Source organism: Cyprinodon tularosa, unplaced genomic scaffold, assembly GCF_016077235.1.
Source record: "Cyprinodon tularosa strain WSP-4 unplaced genomic scaffold, ASM1607723v1 ctg90, whole genome shotgun sequence".
NCBI lineage: Eukaryota > Metazoa > Chordata > Actinopteri > Cyprinodontiformes > Cyprinodontidae > Cyprinodon > Cyprinodon tularosa.
Genome location: NW_024039674.1, coordinates 3,343,418 through 3,361,518, shown reverse-complemented (window position 1 = coordinate 3,361,518; position 18,101 = coordinate 3,343,418). Strand labels below are relative to the sequence as shown.

Sequence of the window (18,101 nt, the reverse complement as noted above, 5' to 3'; positions counted from 1 at the left end):
GATATCCCCTGATGTTCTGGAGCGCAGTAGGTCTCTCTGACCTCTGATTTTTCTAATGATTCCACCTCTGCTGCATACAAACAATCTTTGAAGTTCCTGGAACAACTGAGTGATGGGCAGGTTTTCTTCAGCCCGTCCTCCCAGTTTGGGTAACAACACCTTCAGGGAGCTGATCTGTGGACCTTTCTGCTAGCCACGCTTTGGCCCAGAACTTCTTTGATGGAGTCACTGAGGTCATTGTGTTTGTTGTGGCCCTCAGAGGCTCCCAGATGAAGGACTTTGTCCTCTCTGTCCGACGTGCTGCGGCACACTGAAACGTTTTTCTAATGAGGCTCGCTCTGCTGCATGCAGGAGCAGGATTTAGAAACGGGTCAGAGTGAAGAAGAGGCGGGTTGTGGGGCTAGAACACCTGAATTACACAGATCCCCTCCTATACACACAGATGGAATAAATATGCCTCATGACGGACCTTAATGGGACGGTGATGAGCACCTCTTGCATCCTTTGATTTCCCTACAAGCTCATCATCACAGGAATAATTGTGTTGGACTGAAGTCCAGCTTGATCTGCAGTATCTTAGAGAATATTCCCTTTAAGGGAGCAATGTGGGAGCTGGAATGAAACTTCAGTGTTGGCATGCGCTTTGCTTTAAAAAAAGCTTCATGCAGAAAACTTTTTGAGACGTAGCTGAAAACAGAAAAGCGTGAAGCCTAAAGTGTCATTTTCCATCCTGCTGCAATAAGAAGAGAGTTCCTGTAGAGATGAAAATCACAATGACAAATTTTTTTATGAAGATCTCTGAACCCTTTTTCTGGTTCTAAGGTTTTGCAGCACATCCTGAACCCGGCCTTCCTGCACAGCTTTGAGAAAGGGGAGGGGGAGCAGCTTCTAGGACCACCCAACCCTGAGGGAGACAACCCAGAAAGCATCACCAGTGTCTTCATCACCAAGGTAACAGCTCAGAGGACCCATCGAGGGTTCCTCCTCTTTCCTCAGATTGTTTTCCCTTTACTGAAGACAATGGGATCCCTTCACACCAAATCATCTTCCTCATCTTCATCCCTCCTTTAACTTAGTTCCACTTAGTTCCTTTCAGAACGTTTATCTCAGTGGAATTCTGCTTTATAAACCATCGCAGACAAAGAGAAGGTTCCTACTTTCATGGTTTCATCTTCATTCAGTAAAAAATTTAAAATATTTACCTACAATTTTGTCCTTGAAAAAGGTATTTGGAATAAAAAAAAAGCATTATCACTGTGTGATGGGAAGATAACGTTGGTACTCAGATCAGGGCTTATCCATGGTTCAGGACGGCCCAGTCAAAGCACAGACCTCTATGCGATGGTATTAAATCCACTAAAGCTGGAATCGGATTAATGGTTTCCAAATCAACTGGTTTAAAATACTTGCTATTTTGAAATGCCGTGAGGTAGCAACTATTTTGGATTTTAAACAGTAAAGCTTGACTTACTGACTTGATCAGTTCTTTCATGAAGCGATAGCTCTCGCTTTGCACCCAGATGACGCATTGATGTTCTGTCTTGCTAGGTTTTGGACCCAGAGAAGCAGGCCGACCTGTTGGACTCTCTTAGAATCTGCCTCTTGCAGTTCTCCACCCTGCTGGTGGAGCACGCGCCTCACCACATACACGACAACAATAAGTCGCGCAATAGCAAGCTGCGGCGCCTCATGACGTTCGCCTGGCCGTGCCTGCTGCCTAAAGCCTGCGTGGACCCCGCCTGTAAATACAGCGGACACCTGCTGCTGGCCCACATCATTGCAAAGTTCGCCATTCATAAGAAGATCGTCCTGCAGGTGGGTTTGAGAACACAGGGAAATGGCAATAGGAAGAACCAGCAGTGTTTTAAATCTAATGTTTGCTGTTCAGGTCTTCCACAGCCTTCTGAAGGCTCACACCATGGAGGCCCGCGCCATCGTCCGCCAGGCCATGGCCATCCTGACCCCCGCTGTGCCCGCTCGCATGGAGGACGGCCACCAGATGCTGACCCACTGGACCCGCAAGATCATCGTGGAGGAAGGCCACACCGTGCCGCAGCTGGTCCACATTCTGCATCTGATAGTGCAGCACTTCAGGGTGAGCAGACGTAGAATGTCCCGCTGCATGAGTCTGTCTGTGCTGTGGGGGACAGTTTGAATGTTGATGCCGGCTCAGTTGATACTCCGATCCCATCCAGCTAGGGCTGTAACGGTATGGGTATTTGTGACGAACATACCTAATACTCTTGGTTCAGCACGACCCAGTACCGATTTGTTAATTTAGTAGCTAACTGGGTCATACAGATGGAATGCTGAATCTTTGCCTCCACTTGCTTCAGCTCACTCACTATCCAGTTTCTAACAGATTTTAACAACATGGTTGTTAGCTTGTTGAGCAAAGCAGAGTGCTGCAGGGATCCAGTTCCACAAACCGGAACCTGTTTGAGTGTCGGCTAGCTTCTAGCTTTAAATCCAAACCAACCCTTTGATGTTTAACCTACAACGCAACCAATAACGCATCAAGGTGGGCTATAGCCTGCCCCTTCCTTCCTTTGATCTCCTTTTTTCCTCCTGTTTTTTTTTTTTTTTTTAGTCGTAGCATTATTTACTAAAAGAAAACAAATAAAAATACATTAAGGTTTGTTCAATAATTTTAACCAGCTGAATATTACAAATAAATAAATAGCTAAATAAATCTATGAATAAATACTTAATAAATATTGACCCCAATCTGTTCATTTTCATCTGTCATTTTTTATTTTATTTTTTTTAACCTGACAGGTGGAATTCATTTATTTCTGCATTTGTTCTTTAGCCAATATGATCAGAAGGGCAAACCGCTTTGATGTTTAGTTTTTATTATGCGGAGTGAAATGAAAGGGGGGATCTGTCGCTGCTTTTAAAGTTCAGATGTCATCACTTTAAATAATTTTTTTTTGTTGTTAAAAAGTGTTAAAAAAAAAAAAAAACAAGCAGCCGGATTTTATTAAAAACTATTTTGTTTAAGTTATTTTTTGTCGTTAGGATAAGATGCTAAAAAACAAAACAAATGCTAATTTTAACTAACTTTTATTAGTTACTGTACTGAAGAAAAACAGGTGTCCCATCTCTTCCAAGGACTATAGATAATAGGAAGGATGTTGTTTTTCTAGACCTACTGGTATCGATGGGTCAACTGGTCCCTTAGACTCTCTTTGCTCAGCAGTAGAGGATGGTTTCCTCGTAGCGGGGAGGCAGGGGAGTCACTCTCAGCCCCCCACCCTACTTCTTCAGCAGAGCTTCAAGACGGCGACGGTCTTTGAGCAGAAGACTGACACCTCCCTCCTCTCTTCTCTGTCTGACAGGCGGCTCTCGCTGGGCCACATGACTAATCTAATGTAATCACATCAGCATAATTACAGCGAGGAGCAGATAATGACAGACAGATGAGACTTTGTGTGTGTGCTTGATAAAGTAATGGAGAGATCGGCTGCATGTTTGTCTGTGTGATGGACGGGGCTTAGGCGCTCTGTCATTAAAGGGCTGCAGAGTCCTGCTCCATCAGCTGTAATTACCCTCAGAGTGAGCAGCTTTAATATTCTCTGACACTGACAGAAGCACTCCGATGGACGTCTCAAATCTCCTTTGTCTCCATGGTCAGATGAGAGTCCCAGTTCTTCAGGGCTAAGGGGCTCTGGGTGTGTGATTGCTGAGGATGAGCGATCCTCATCCTGTCCTTAAGACCAAGGAAACACATCATATCTGAACCCCTAAACTCAGCAGAAGTTTCGGGGTAAAAGCTCACATCTGGACTCTACCTGCTGAATATCTAGTGGTTCTGTAGGAAGAATGTTTGCAGTCCGTTTAGCCTGCATGATCCATTATTGGGACTTTTCGTTTAGAATGTGTTGGCAATCAAAAGCTGTCACTTAAAGTGTTTGTTTTAAAAGAAGGAGGGGAAAAAAGGCTTTAAATCCCCAAGTGGGAAACAGACCAAAAACTTCATGGGGCAAAACTCTGAAACTTTAGAGTTCAAAAAGTGAATAAAAATAAACACTAACTCTTGAGTCCCAACATGTAGGTTAGATCTGCACCTGTTTCTCTCATTATTCTAAATGTTGAGTCCATTAGACTCCATTTAGTCCTCATCCATCTGAATTTAAGTGAACATTAAACATCTGGGAACACTGGGTTGGATTTTAAACGGTCAGTTTTCAGGTAGGCTGCTAAAAAAATTAAATATAAGCATATAAGCAAGACAATTTTATTTTAAGTGCATTTAACCATTTATTGAGCAGGTTAGTAAGATAATTAAATTATTTGCATCTAAAATAACAACAAACAACTCCATTATGCTATTTCAAGTGAATAGGATCTAATTATCTAATTTTCAGGGAAAAATACTAATTCCATTGGCAGAAATATATGCTTAAATTAAGGGGAAATTACACTTATTTTAAGAAATTTGCACTTGTTTTTAGAACAGTTTTTACAGTGTATCACTATTAATACCTTTTATAATATCCAATCTGTGTCATTGTTCTGTCACTGCTCTATGGAAAGTTTCCATTGGCTCCACTGGCTGACTGTTGACGGTGCAGCAGGTGGAGGCTGGATGTGAACATCAGATGTCTTACCATATTTTTCATTTTTTGGCTCCGTAGGTGTACTACCCGGTCCGCCACCACCTGGTGCAGCACATGATCAGCGCCATGCAGCGTCTGGGCTTCACGCCCAGCGTCACCATAGAGCAGCGCAAGCTAGCTGTGGACTTGGCCGAGGTGGTTATTAAGTGGGAACTGCAGAGAATCAAAGACCAGCAGGTAAATGTCGAGTCTTTGACGTTAGTCAGTGTTAATAAAGATGCTCTGATGTTTAAAGAGGAAACATCTTTGTGTAAGCTGTCTAAATTTACCACTGTTGTGAACTTCAAATTCTTTAGCAATTACTTAATCTGTAGATGTACTTAACTTGCTTTAAATGTTAAAATTAGAAGAGGGGAAAAAAGGAGGGATGCTCTAATGTTGAAGCTATCCTGTTCTCTCTCTGGTACCACAGCCGGAGTCGGAGTCTGAAGCGGTGGCTGGCGAGGGAAGTAGCGGTGGTGCTGTGAAGAGAGGACTGTCTCTGGATACTGCCGGTACCAGCCAGGATGTCAAACGGTTCCGTGCAGCAGCCGGCACCGCTTCCACGGTCCGTCTACTCTGCAAACATGCTGTTTACTCTCTAGATCTATGAAAATTAATTCAACAAACATTATTTTATTATGCAACTATAACTTATTTTAACATTAGGATTTAAAGGGTTGAATAGTTTTAAAGAAACCAAATGATAAAAATAAGAAATGATGGTTTTCTTTGCATTAATTCTTTTCTCATTCTCATTTACCATGGCTAATGAGACAGAAAATTTACATTTGTTTGCTTTATTTGTTAAAAGCACCTGAAGGAAAAGTTTCAGATTATTTTCCTGTCTTTTAGCTGATGTAAGGAGAAAAAAGCTGAATATTTCTTTAAGCTCCAAATTATAACCATTTTTCGTCTTTAATTCTTAGGCAATGTTTCTCATTGAAAACCTCCGTCATTGAAAATAGTGCAAAAGCCTTGAAAACTTAAAAGCCTTGGATGCGCTTCTGTCCTGAACATGTCAGCCATTGTGACGTTTGTGTTTGAAGGTGTTTGGACGCAGCCAGTCCATGCCAGGAACGGAGACCATGCTCACCAAGCCCGTGGAGAAACAACACACAGACACCGTGGTCAACTTCCTGATCAGGATAGCATGCCAGGTAGAGTCTTTTCTACAACCGCCGCTATATATATATATATATATATATATATATATATATATATATATATATATATATATATATATATATATATATTAACATGTTGCCTTTAGTTTATTTTATACCTGCTAAATTAAAACTCTTTCTCCGTCTGTTCAAGCAGTTTTGTTGTAATAACAATAAATGAGTGAAAGTCGTACTTTTTAAATTGTCTGAACCTCACAGTAAAATCTACAACTCCAACTCTCAGTTAAAATAACCGTGTTTCTGCTGTCTGCCCTCATGATGCTGTGCTTTGGATTAGGATCACCTTTGACCTCTGAGGCCTAACCCAGACTCCTGGAGTCTCATTCACCTTGACTTTTTCTCCTGTTTTTAGCTGAGCTTGATTCTATGTTTTCATCCAGCCATCTCCAAATATAACTTTCTGCGTTACCCTTGGGATCACTTGCAGGAACATAATCTTCTCTTTGTGTTCAGTCTGATAGCAGAGCATTGTGACACTGAATTGATCCCTGCAGAAAAATGTGTTTTCTGAGGCCGGAGGGATTACCAGCAGGCAGAGAGCAGAACACCATGGATGGATGGATGCATCATCTTATAAAAAAGAAAAAGAAGTCCCGTTATAGTGATAATAACCCCCCCAATCTCTTGTAGGTGAATGACAGCACCAACGTGGCCGGGTCTCCGGGGGAATTGCTGTCCCGCCGCTGCGTTAACCTGATGAAAACTGCCCTCAGGCCTGACATGTGGCCTCGCGCTGAGCTCAAGCTGCAGTGGTTTGACAAGCTGCTAATGACAGTGGTAAGACGAGGATGATGATTGTACACTCTTTTCTCTGTTTCTGTTCTGTGAAATGATTCCTGTTGTTGGTGAAGTGCCGCCCGATGAGCAGCAGGCAGAAACGGAGCATTAATGGCTTCCAGTAGAACTTCCCTCTTGAACTGGAGCTTTATCGCTGCGGAGGCCTTTGTCTGTTATCTGTAATACACAAAGTGAGGCGGCAACGGCAGTAATGGCAAAAATAATGACAGCAGTGAGATAACGGGGAGCCTCTGCGGGTCAGATTGTGCCTTTTCATTCATCCCACCCCAACCTCCCATCATCCCTGCTCTGTGGATCGCCCCGCTGAGGCTCTCTGCATATCTCCTTGCCTTTGGTCTCGGTTCCTCTCCTCACCTCGCTCCCTGCTCTTATCGCTGCTGTTTTCTCTCTCTTTCTCTTTTAATCCATTTCTCCTCTGCTCATCACTCTGGTCTGATTTGGCGTTGCTGCTCAGATGAGGGGTCGGCTCCTGGGAACCGTCCTGCTCTTTCTTGTTCTCCTCAGGGAGTAACTCCATCAGTCAGAGGGGCGACTGTTCAGCCTGCTTTATGTAGATGGACAAACCCACTCTACCTGATCGTCTGTCCTACTCACACTAATGAACAGAGCTCCTAATCCGATTACCTTTTATCATTTCATTGACGAAGAGTCTGAGGAGGAGGTCGGATCTAAATGATAGGAGCAGAGAGACACGGAACAGTCACAAACTCATCGACTTCCATGTAGATTCTCTATCTGCTGGGCTGTAAAGACAAGCTCCCATCCTGGCCAAATCAATAGGAGCCTAATATCTACCAGAAGCCTTATCGCCACAGTCACCTTGTTCATTAGACCAGATTAGCGGCGTGGATCAGTGCAGGATTATCCTCCTGGCCCTCCCGTCGGAAACCCTGATTGCAATTTGGACAAAATTAGTTCATTGATCTTTAATTTAGCAGCCGTCCCAATGCCTGCTTTCTGATGGGGGAAACGCTGCAGTACTGTCGAGTATCGGGTTTAAGGTCATTTTAAGCCTGCTGAAAGTGTTCAGACAGCTCAGATGTTTACAGCTGTTTTCACTCTAAACATTAACAGCTGCCAGTTTACTCTGGAGTCTGTCTCTATCTTCACCAACCTCTCCTCTGACAGACTGAGTCATGGAGCCAAAGCAACAGACTGAGACGTAGCAGGCAGGAAAAAAACACCCAGCATACCTCCTCCTCCGATAAAATGCCCGCAGCATCAAGGTCTTTATGCTTCAAAACAATGCACACCATTTATGAAGCAATATTTCAACAACAGTTTGTTTCATGATTATAAGGTTTGTTCTGTTTTGCTCATTTATAGTCTTCCCCCAGTACTCTTAATTCCCCAAAATAAAGCAAAGTGGAGCCAGTTTATTAAAACTAAATCCTTCAGATTTATAATAGAAGTTGCAAAAATTTTACTGAAGCACTACATTATCTTTTTACTTAAGTAGAAGTAAAAAGAATCCCTTTAAAGAAATTAAAAAGAAAAAAGAGGCAAAAAGACATGATCATAACAACTGATTTAATATTTAACAAGGTGATGCAAAATTGAACAAAATATTAAGTGATTGTAAATAGGGTTGTCAAAAGTATCGAAACTCAAAAAAGTATCGATACTGAAATGTTGTATCCGGATACAATACTCGTTTTTAAAAGTATCGATACAGTGCCGTCACCAGTGGCACCTAAGCAGTCATTCATCTAAAGTGCAGAATAGAGGACAATGCATTTTCAAAACACTGTGTGATTGAATAATTCTGTGCACTTTTCAGTTTCAGACTTTTTTTTTGTAACAGGTGCAGCTGCTGAGAATTATTTTTGTTTCTTAACTGGTTTGGCTAGTGTCATTGTTATGTGTGCAAAGCATAGCCAAGGAAGAAACACTTAATTTGAATTTTGTAAGTTTTTTATCAAGCTTGCTTAATATTATGCACAGCATCCAACCTTTATTGTGTTTATTTATTGTATTTTATTTATTAATGAAAATATTTCTGTAGACTTTTGGAGTCTTTGTTTTTATCCTTGTTGTATCGAAAATGGTATCGAGTATCGAATATTTTCCTTAGTATCGGTATCGAGTTGAAAAGTTTAGTATCGTGACAACCCTAATTGTAAATTATAATGTTTCCAATAATAAGATAATAAATAAGCATATAAAATACAGTAATAACACAATAAAAATAAGATGGAATGAACTTTCTTCAAAATGCATTTTTGAGTTATAAAACTTGACACAATCAGTAGTTGCAGTATGTAGAAAAGGTTAAATTACAGAATACTGTTTACTGTATTTTCACTCAACCACTGAATTTCACAGCAGACTCAGAAAATAGAAAATATAATTTATCTAAAAACTACAAAAAGAAAATAAGTTTGTGTCTCAATGATGCATTTTTGTTTAAAACAAGCTTCGTTTGTTGTTTTAATTTTGTGAAGCTACTGACAATGGGTGGAGTAGCCAGGAATGTAACCCAAGTAAGAGCAGTGATAATTTATCAGAATTTTATTCAAGTACACAGTCATAAAACTACTTCTAAAGTACTTTTTTTTCAACAATGTATACAAGTAAATGGACTAGTAAGACTTAGATTTAGAAACTGAAATAAATAACATCTCAATATTAAGTGCAGTAGTGTTAAGATGTTTCAGTGTAAGAAAAAAAAACAAAGTGTGCACAACAATTAACGTTAGTGGTGCAGAAAATGATGGTGCAAAATAGGGGCCATAAAGCTCAGTTACTCTTCACCTCTGCTCAGATCTCCTTAATTGTCAGTTAACCCCACCATAAAGCCAGCATGGCCATAAGGAATCATGGTAGTGGCGGCATCATGCTGCAGGAAGTGATTATGTTTCACTTTGTGTTGGTTTATTAGATAGAATTTGATTAACATGTAATTTAGCTCTTAACAAAATGTAAAAAAAACCAACAATTTTCAAAACGCTGTCAAAGCTCGTCAACCTCGATGTATTTGATTTCTTGTTTAATTACTGGATTTGAATTATCTTTAATTGAGCTTGTGGCCTTTGAGCTCATTGGTTCTGTGTTTCTCTCCTGTTCCTCAGGAGCAGCCAGCCCAGGCTAACATCTCCAACATCTGCACCGGGCTGGAGATTCTCTGCTTCCTGTTGACTGTCCTGCAGTCCTCTGCCATCCTGGCCCACTTCAAGCCCCTTCAGAAGGGCATCGCTGCCTGCATGTCCTGTGGAAACACCAAAATCCTGCGGGCCGTCCACTCGCTGCTTTCTCGCCTCATGAGCATCTTTCCTACAGAACCAAGTGAGTTCTGAGTACTTTGTCCACACAGATCTGTGTGGATCCTTAGTGCAGATGTGGTGACGGTGCGCTCTGATTGGCCGGACAGAATTATATTATTACTGAAGTCTTTGCAGCTTGAGTTGATCTTCTGTTCAAAGTAAATTATAGTCCTCCAAATCCATCAACTCCTCTGTAGTCCTGTCCAGGTAGCTGCTTGATGGTGATGTAATCTGGCTAAAACAAGATATAAAGTCTGAGAAACTGTCCCACCTCCTCTGCTCACGGAACTTTGTTTCTGGTTTTTCTTGCACTAATGTTTTAAATTCTGTTCTGATTTTAATTTCTGTATTTTCCCCCTCAGGCACATCTAATGTGGCTTCCAAATACGAGGAGCTGGATGCGCTCTACGCCGCTGTTGGCAAAGTCATCTACGAAGGACTGACCAACTATGAGAAGGCCACCAGCAACACTAACCCTACACATCTGTTCGGTAAGAGTCGCTCTCCGGTTTCTCCTGTTGATTCAGGCCAACATCAGTACTGGACATGAAACTGTCCTTTAAAAAATAAAACTGATGTAATAAAATAGAGAGAATAGGCAGAATGTGACATGGCTATAGTCTGCTGGGCAGAGGTTGGGGTTCATAGCAGGAATCCAACATGTCATGGTTACCGTTAAATGAAAGATGTTTGAGAAAAGGGTTTGATTTGTTTGCTTTAAAAATATTCAGTTGTTGGGGGGGGTTAGGTAAGAAGCAGAGAGGAACGGTGTTCTACGCATCTGTGTGAAACTGCTAAGAATAGAACAGAAAAGCCATCCTGCTGCCTCCTTCATCCGTCTCGGTCTTACAGGAACTCTGATGATCCTGAAGTCGGCCTGCAGCTACAACGCCAGCTATATTGACCGCCTCATCTCGGTCTTCATGCGCTCGCTCCAGAAGATGGTTCGGGAGCACCTGAGCCCCCAGCAGGCTAACCCAGCAGTCACTGAAACCAGCACTGGTACGACCTTTACATTTATGACTAAGATGCAGGACATATTCTTGTGCTTAGATTTTAACTGACTGCATCATAAGCAGGTGGGGTCTCCAGCTCTAGGAACGTTTAAACCATTTAAATCAAAGAACAGCTGGATTAATTATGAAGTCTTTTTCATTGTTCTCCATCTTTTATATGAAACTTATGAAGAAACTGTGTTCCTCAGGGGGTTCTTTATATCTTTCACTGCCATCACTTTAGTTTCAGCCTCATTTGAGCATCATTGACGTTCAAGGTAAAAACAGACTCTTTAGATTTACCAGATTGCAACTGGTAGCCATTTCCTGCTCGGTTTGTCTGTGAGCCGAACTGCAGCACATAATTCCTGGTGTTCCTCACATGGGAGGTAATGGCTGTTAGATACGATCAGGGCTTTAAATGGTTCCCTAATGACTATATCGGGAAACACAGACATTAACCCTCCACCATCAGGAGTTACAGTGGCTGAGACCAAAGGCTATCAGAGCAGCGAGGCCATCTCCTCTCGACGGTCTTCGGGTTTCAGTAATTCAATAAGCAGAACTCCAGTAGATCCATTCCGCTGCTTTCAAAGCCTCTGGGCTGCTGCTGTTGCATGTTAAAGCTCAGCATGTGTTTTCCATTGAGAATGCTGCAGATATCTGGTCTAAGAAAAAAGCCCCTCTGAGCACCACAGGATCTTATTCACTCCTAGCATTTGGTCCTCCTGATTCTGTTGCTCTGAAAAGGCAGCGGGCATGTATGTAAATCAGCCTAACGAAATAGAGAGGATCTGCACTGCACCTTCAGTCCAGTATGTGGCGCTATTAAACTTAACGACTCAAAAGCTCATCTTTGTTTTAGGAGCAGAACCTCTGCTAAGCTGCATGAATATTCAACACACTGCTTTTCTTGGAAATGGATAAAATAAATCAATAATGTAAAGAGAAACTATGGCAACACATCATCATGAGGCTCGTTGTTGGTGAAGAGATCAAGTCTTAAGGAGCTAACTCCTTCTGAAACTGTCCTTAAAGTCATATTTAATCATCTTTAAAATAAGAAAAAATTTATTTGGATCCCCCCCCCTTTTTCTTTTGAGGTTGCACCAGATAATTTTATTGTGTGTTGGAGCATTCATGGATCTAGCGTTGGCAACATCAGCATTTTACCATCGTTTCCAGCTTGCTTACACAATAGGTAGGAGTTCCACATGTTGCAAGACTTACTGCAGGTGAGTCCCTGGATGTTGGGATTGTCACGCATGATGAAAGCAAGTCAGACTAATGTTGGCACCCTTCCACTAACAGTATTGATTCCAAAAACATCTCTCTAAAGAGCCAACATGAGAAAAAACAATTTTTTTTTTTACTGAAGCCCAGAACCAACACCAGTTTTAAAATTAAAGTTTGCTTTTTGAGTTATGACTCCTTTAAGATCATATTAAAAGTACTTTTTGTTAGATATTAACCTTAAAAAAAATTAAATAAATCACCTTCTTCAGTTACTGCTGCAGCTGTTGGCTCAATGCATTAAAGGATGTCCTGCTGCAGACGTCCCAGATCCAGAAGCCCAGGAAAGGAAATCTTTAGGGAATAGCAATAACCTCACCATCCTGCTACGTCTGAGTATGAATCCTGCTGCATCCAGACGATATTTCAGTCACCAAAGTTGTTTCTGTCCTAACAGTGACGAGCGAGTTGGTAATGCTGAGTCTTGACTTGGTGAAAACCCGATTGTCGGTCATGAGCATGGAGATGAGGAAGAACTTCATCCAGGTCATCCTGGCGTCTCTGATCGAGAAATCCCCTGACCCCAAAATCCTTCGTGCCGTGGTCAAGATCGTTGAGGAGTGGGTGAAGAACAACTCTCCTATGGCTGCCAACCAGGTGAGAATCTTTAATAGTTTTTTTTTAGACCATTAGACATGCAGGTTTCCTTAAAACCTCTGAAAGGAACCAGAAGTTAGGATGTAAGCTAAAATAAATAAATCAGAAGACTCTTTGGTGGCTCCCTGTCGTCTTCTTCTTTGATTATTTTCCGGCCTTGTTCTGTTAATCTTCCATTGGGATTATTAATCCGTTTCCTCTCAGATGCCGAACCTGCGTGAGAAGTCCATCCTGCTGGTGAAGATGATGACCTACATAGAGAAACGTTTCCCCGATGAACTTGAGTTAAATGCTCAGTTCCTGGACCTCGTTAATTATGTCTACAGGTAATTACCGCCATTTATCACGGAGCCAAATGGCCGAGGCGCCCACGGCAGGCTGCCTTTGCTTCACTTTTGACACGACTGCTGAAGGTCAAGAGGTTGGAGAGTTTTCTTTCCATCAGCAGGACGGTCAGGAAACCTTTAACTTGTTAAGAAGGATTCTGTAGATTAAAGAGTTTTTATCTTTGAGTATAAACGGCAAAGAACATATAATACTTTGATTTTCTCACATTAAAGGCAAATTATAAAAGAAACCTGACCTGCATGACCAGCTTCATGTCCAGCTGCAGCTCTTTTTGTCTCCACCAGCTTTGAACATCTACAGAGATTGATTTTGGGCCCGTTCTTCTTTGTATAACAGCTCAAACTCTGTTAATCAATGGAAAACATTTTAGAACATCAATGGAAAACAAGACAGGTATCTGTTCAAATGTAACCTAAAAGAAAAAGGGATGACACTGGTTATGTCTGAACGCATGGGGAATAGATTCCCTCTGGGAACCTAACTTAGCACCACACTGGTGACAAATGAGGCGCATTTATTCAGAATCCAGTAGCGTTTAATCACGTTGGCCCTACCACGGATTGAATCTAAAGTGACCCAAATCCGTTTTTTTTGCCCATATGTGACCTGTATCTGATCTTTTCATGGATGTCTGAACAACACAGATCCTTTTTTTTTTTATGTGACCCAGGCCACTTGGCTTTGTGGTCCTGAATCCGTTACAAATCTGATCCTTTCAAATGCGACTTGTCTGAACGGCCAGGTCGCATTGATCCCACCTGATTCCCATTAATACTCAGGTCAATATTCTGCGTCTTGCTACGCAAAAGCGGGAAGAAAAACAACAACCATGACGGATGATGATGCGGAGAGCATTCTTTTTTTTTCTTTTCTTTTTACCATCTTGAAAAGATAGAGTTTTTAAGGTTGGGAAAGATCTCTATTTGCGCTCCAGCTCTACCATCCATGTTTACTTGAACTAATCAAAAGGGCCTTTTTTTGTTTTTCTCCAAGGTTATTCATTTAAAAAAAGATTTGTTTTTATTTAATAATTATTCATACAGAAAAACAAGGCTGTGCTTTAGGTCAAGCTAATCCTTGGTAAGAGTACAGTATTAGTTTAAGACCAGAAGGATGCAGCTCGGCTGCCTTTTTTATAATTTCTACCTTTTATTTTAGCTTACAATTAGCCTCACTGAAATGATTGTTTGTAATCTCCATTCAGAGATGAGAGCCTTTCAGGAAGTGACATCACGTCCAAGCTGGAGCCAGCCTTCCTATCAGGGCTTCGCTGCCCCCAGCCAGTGATCAGGGCCAAGTTCTTTGAGGTGTTCGATGCGTCCATGAAGCGCCGCGTCTATGAGAGGCTGCTCTATATCTGCTGTTCTCAGAACTGGGAGGCCATGGGCAGCCACTTCTGGATCAAACAGTGCATAGAGGTAGGTTGTGCGGGCGGAGAGGACTTAGTTTTCGCCTGAGTGGTTGTTTGAACAATCTAACGTTCTAGTTGGAGTCGATCACCTCCGTCATGTGTTTGATAGCTGCTGCTGGCTGTTTGTGAACGAAATACCATCATCGGAACCAGCTGCCAGGGGTCCATGCTGCCGTCCATCACCAACGTCATCAACTTGGCCGACAGCCACGACCGCGCAGCCTTTGCCATGGCAACGCATGTCAAGCAGGAGCCTCGTGAACGGGAGAACAGCGAGACTAAAGAGGAGGTGACTCATATTGACCGTTGTCTCAATATTAAGAGACATTCAAGCCAGTGAGCCATGGTGTCTGTGAACATCAGCGCTTCTGTTCAACCCCTGATCTCTTCGTAGGAGGTGGAGATCGACATTGAGCTGGCCCCCGGTGACCAGACAGCCATTCCCAAGACCAAGGAGCAGGCAGAAAGAGACGCAGGCAACCAGCTCCACATGCTGACCAACCGACATGACAAGTTCCTGGACTCGTTACGGGAGGTCAAGGTAGGCCTAGATCCTTCTCTGCTGGCTGGGTTTATTGAGCTCAGCTAGACTGAACGGTTAATCATGTGACTTCAGGAAACGCATCAGAGAGTAAGGCTGTCATTCACGTGTTGATTCACTACTTTTCTCCTGGAGGCAGCTTCACTTTTCTAGACCTCACTGAGTCTCACAGCTTTGCTTGGTGTAGATGTTAATATTTCTGTTGGTTCTGTTCGTTTCAGACTGGAGCTCTTCTCAACGCCCTCGTGCAGCTCTGTCACATCTCCACTCCGCTGGCTGAAAGGAGCTGGGTGCAGCTTTTCCCTCGCCTCTGGAAGATCCTCTCTGACCGGCAGCAGCATGTGAGTCCAACTTCCGACTACATGTCTTATTACAGCAGAGAAACATTGTGAATATTGAACCAAAGGAATAGGAGCTTGTGACTTTTATGTAGAATCTGTGATTCTGGTCTTGTTATGTTTCTGCTCTCCTACTTTTTTCTGCCAGTTTAGCGTCTCACCTCTCAAAATTTCATTTAAATCCTGAAACAAAAATGGCATCTAGCTTAATTCCGATGTTCATTGAGAAGGCTTAAACATTTCCACTCTTTGTCATATTGCACCGAGTGATTCTGGAGTGTAACAAAAATGACACGCTTAGATTTATCTTCTAAAGATGCAAGGCTAAAGAGCAGTTCCTTAGAACTGCTGGTAGGCAACGGGAAAACAGAATGGGGTCAAAAACTGAGCCTTGAGGGTTTGCATATCGGAGGGGTTCAGAGTGGATTCAGGCTCCACCTAGAGATGCATTGATCTGATATTAATATATGTATCATTTTTGATATTAAAGAAAAATCTAGAAAGGTATTGGTGAAAACTGACCTGATCTAGGATGTCTAGTTGGCGCCATCATTGTCCAACTACTTCCAGTTTTCTTTGTCTTTTTTGAAGGCAGACAGATCCATTTATGTCAAATACATGAAATTTGATCCAAGTGAAAAACCACCCCATCAAATTGTAAATCCATTTGCTTTTGTTTTTTTCAAAATTGCAGTATTTCCACTCAGCAAATGTATTTTCATAATTACAGTTCGACAGTTAATTGAAACAGCTAATGACCCTCCTAAATAGAGGAGAAGAAAACAAGAGCTCTGGTATTGGAAAGGTATCCGGATTCACAAATATCTAAATTTAAATATAAGAAAAAGAATGAAGGTTTAAAAAAAGTGGTAACTCTGGAGGAGCTGCGGAGTTCAGCTCAGGTGGGCAGAAAAACAATCAGTGGTTCTCTCCAGAAATCTGACCTGTAGATGTTTCAGGAAGGAGTCTGGTTTATTATTTATCCCATATGTTAGTAGGTAATACAACATTCAAACATGGTGGGGTCAGGATCCTGCTGATCAAAGTCAATAAGAAGATGGAAGGCGCTCCATCCATCTAGGAGAAAACCTGCAGATATTTGGCTGGAGGTTCACCTTCCAACAACCCTGATCGTCCAGCCAGAGATGCAGTGGAGGGGTTAGATCAGATCATATTCTCTATAGTCGAAGTCCAGACCTTCAAACAGATATTCCCTGCTGCTCCCCCTTCCGTTTCACTCTGTGGTCCATCAGTTAACATCCAATGAGATTTCATCTCCTCTGTTTCCTGTACGCCATTAGCAGCCAGCTTTTGTTCAAACATCTCCTAAAAAGTGCAGTTCTGATCAGAGCTGATTAAATTCAGGCAACATGATGCAGGGAAGCTGTGATGAGCTGTCTTTTTGAACTTGTTCACACCTTGATTTTAAGTAATTAGACCCTTGAACAGCTGACAGGTGCATCCTTTAGGAGGATACCTGTGCTCTCCAGCTCTGACATGTGTGACAGGTCGCGTGTCTGTCCCATGAGCACTGATGTCTGCTGCAGCTCTGCGTGCTGCACCGACGGTTGAACCATGGATTCGATCGTTGCAGGAGAACGCCACAAAGCTTCTGCTTGTTAGGAGGACTTTTGATGACATGTCCACCATCAGTCTGATTAGAAAGGCCATTAAGGCACGAATTACTCCCTGCTGCCACTGAGGCGGTGTAAATGATATTCATTAAAGATACATCAGTGAGTGTCAGTCATGGTTCTCTGAGAGCTGACTGTGGGATCAGGCTCAGAATCTACTCTGTCCTTTGATAAATGCTGATTTAGGGATAAATCTCAACAAAAAATCACATAAGTATTTCATAAATTATATTTCATATCCACAAAATAACGGTTAGTTTGTCTAGATGGACAGAAAAGCTTCATTCCCTTAATCCTTCCTCCCTTCTGGGCTTTTTCGTGTGTTTTTTTTGCTTGCTTTTCTGCTTTCTTACTGGAAAAACTGCATCATGTTGCATCCTGAACGTGCAACAAAATGCCTTCATCAATATTCCCCGTTCTTATACTGCTGCTAAAGTAAAAAGGAGGTGTGTTATTCGAAGGTCTGTCTCTCCTTCCCAGGCTTTGTCTGGTGAAATGAGCCCTTTCCTGTGCAGCGGCAGCCACCAGGCCCAGAGGGACTGCCAGCCCAGCGCCCTGAACTGCTTTGTTGAAGCTACATCGCAGTGTGTGCCTCCCATCCCCATCCGGCCCTGTGTGCTGAAGTACCTGGGCAAAACCCACAACCTGTGGCTGCGCTCCACCCTCATGCTGGAGCAGCAAGCCTTTGAAAAGGGCCTGAGCCTGCACAGCAAACCCAAGCAGAGCGCAGAGTTTTATGAGCAGGAGAGCATCACTCCACCTCAGCAGGTAACATTCATTCCTTCGACCGCCTGTTGGACATTTTTGTTCTGTTCTCATCTCTCCTCTGCTTGCAGGAGATTCTGGACTCTCTAGCAGAGCTCTACTCTTTGCTCCAGGAAGAGGACATGTGGGCTGGCTTATGGCAGAAGAGATGCAAGTTTCCTGAGACAGCCACAGCCATCGCCTATGAGCAGCACGGCTTCTTTGAGCAGGTGAGGAAAACAGATCCAGAATCCTTTTCTAAATACATCCAGAGTTGTTTGTAAAGCTTTAACCTGCTGATGCCAGAGGTTAGGTGTTCTCAGAGCTTTAATTTGAAGTCTTATGTAAATG

At 42.4% G+C, this 18,101-nt stretch overlaps 1 protein-coding gene across 3 annotated transcripts in view; it reads left to right on the top strand.

Annotated features, from left to right (window-relative positions):
- LOC119776025 (transformation/transcription domain-associated protein) overlaps positions 1 to 18,101 on the top strand; it is a 72,186-nt gene that overhangs the window by 28,247 nt on the left and 25,838 nt on the right. For all 3 annotated transcript variants that reach the window (XM_038274229.1, XM_038274231.1, XM_038274228.1), the window contains 18 exons: positions 823 to 951; positions 1,549 to 1,815; positions 1,889 to 2,095; positions 4,641 to 4,799; positions 5,035 to 5,169; positions 5,651 to 5,761; positions 6,419 to 6,565; positions 9,658 to 9,871; positions 10,212 to 10,340; positions 10,702 to 10,851; positions 12,535 to 12,734; positions 12,939 to 13,060; positions 14,287 to 14,500; positions 14,603 to 14,782; positions 14,888 to 15,034; positions 15,256 to 15,375; positions 17,487 to 17,774; positions 17,843 to 17,980. In XM_038274229.1, the coding sequence (XP_038130157.1) occupies positions 823 to 951; positions 1,549 to 1,815; positions 1,889 to 2,095; positions 4,641 to 4,799; positions 5,035 to 5,169; positions 5,651 to 5,761; positions 6,419 to 6,565; positions 9,658 to 9,871; positions 10,212 to 10,340; positions 10,702 to 10,851; positions 12,535 to 12,734; positions 12,939 to 13,060; positions 14,287 to 14,500; positions 14,603 to 14,782; positions 14,888 to 15,034; positions 15,256 to 15,375; positions 17,487 to 17,774; positions 17,843 to 17,980 (3,057 nt within the window). The remainder of the gene's footprint in view (positions 1 to 822; positions 952 to 1,548; positions 1,816 to 1,888; positions 2,096 to 4,640; positions 4,800 to 5,034; positions 5,170 to 5,650; positions 5,762 to 6,418; positions 6,566 to 9,657; positions 9,872 to 10,211; positions 10,341 to 10,701; positions 10,852 to 12,534; positions 12,735 to 12,938; positions 13,061 to 14,286; positions 14,501 to 14,602; positions 14,783 to 14,887; positions 15,035 to 15,255; positions 15,376 to 17,486; positions 17,775 to 17,842; positions 17,981 to 18,101) is intronic.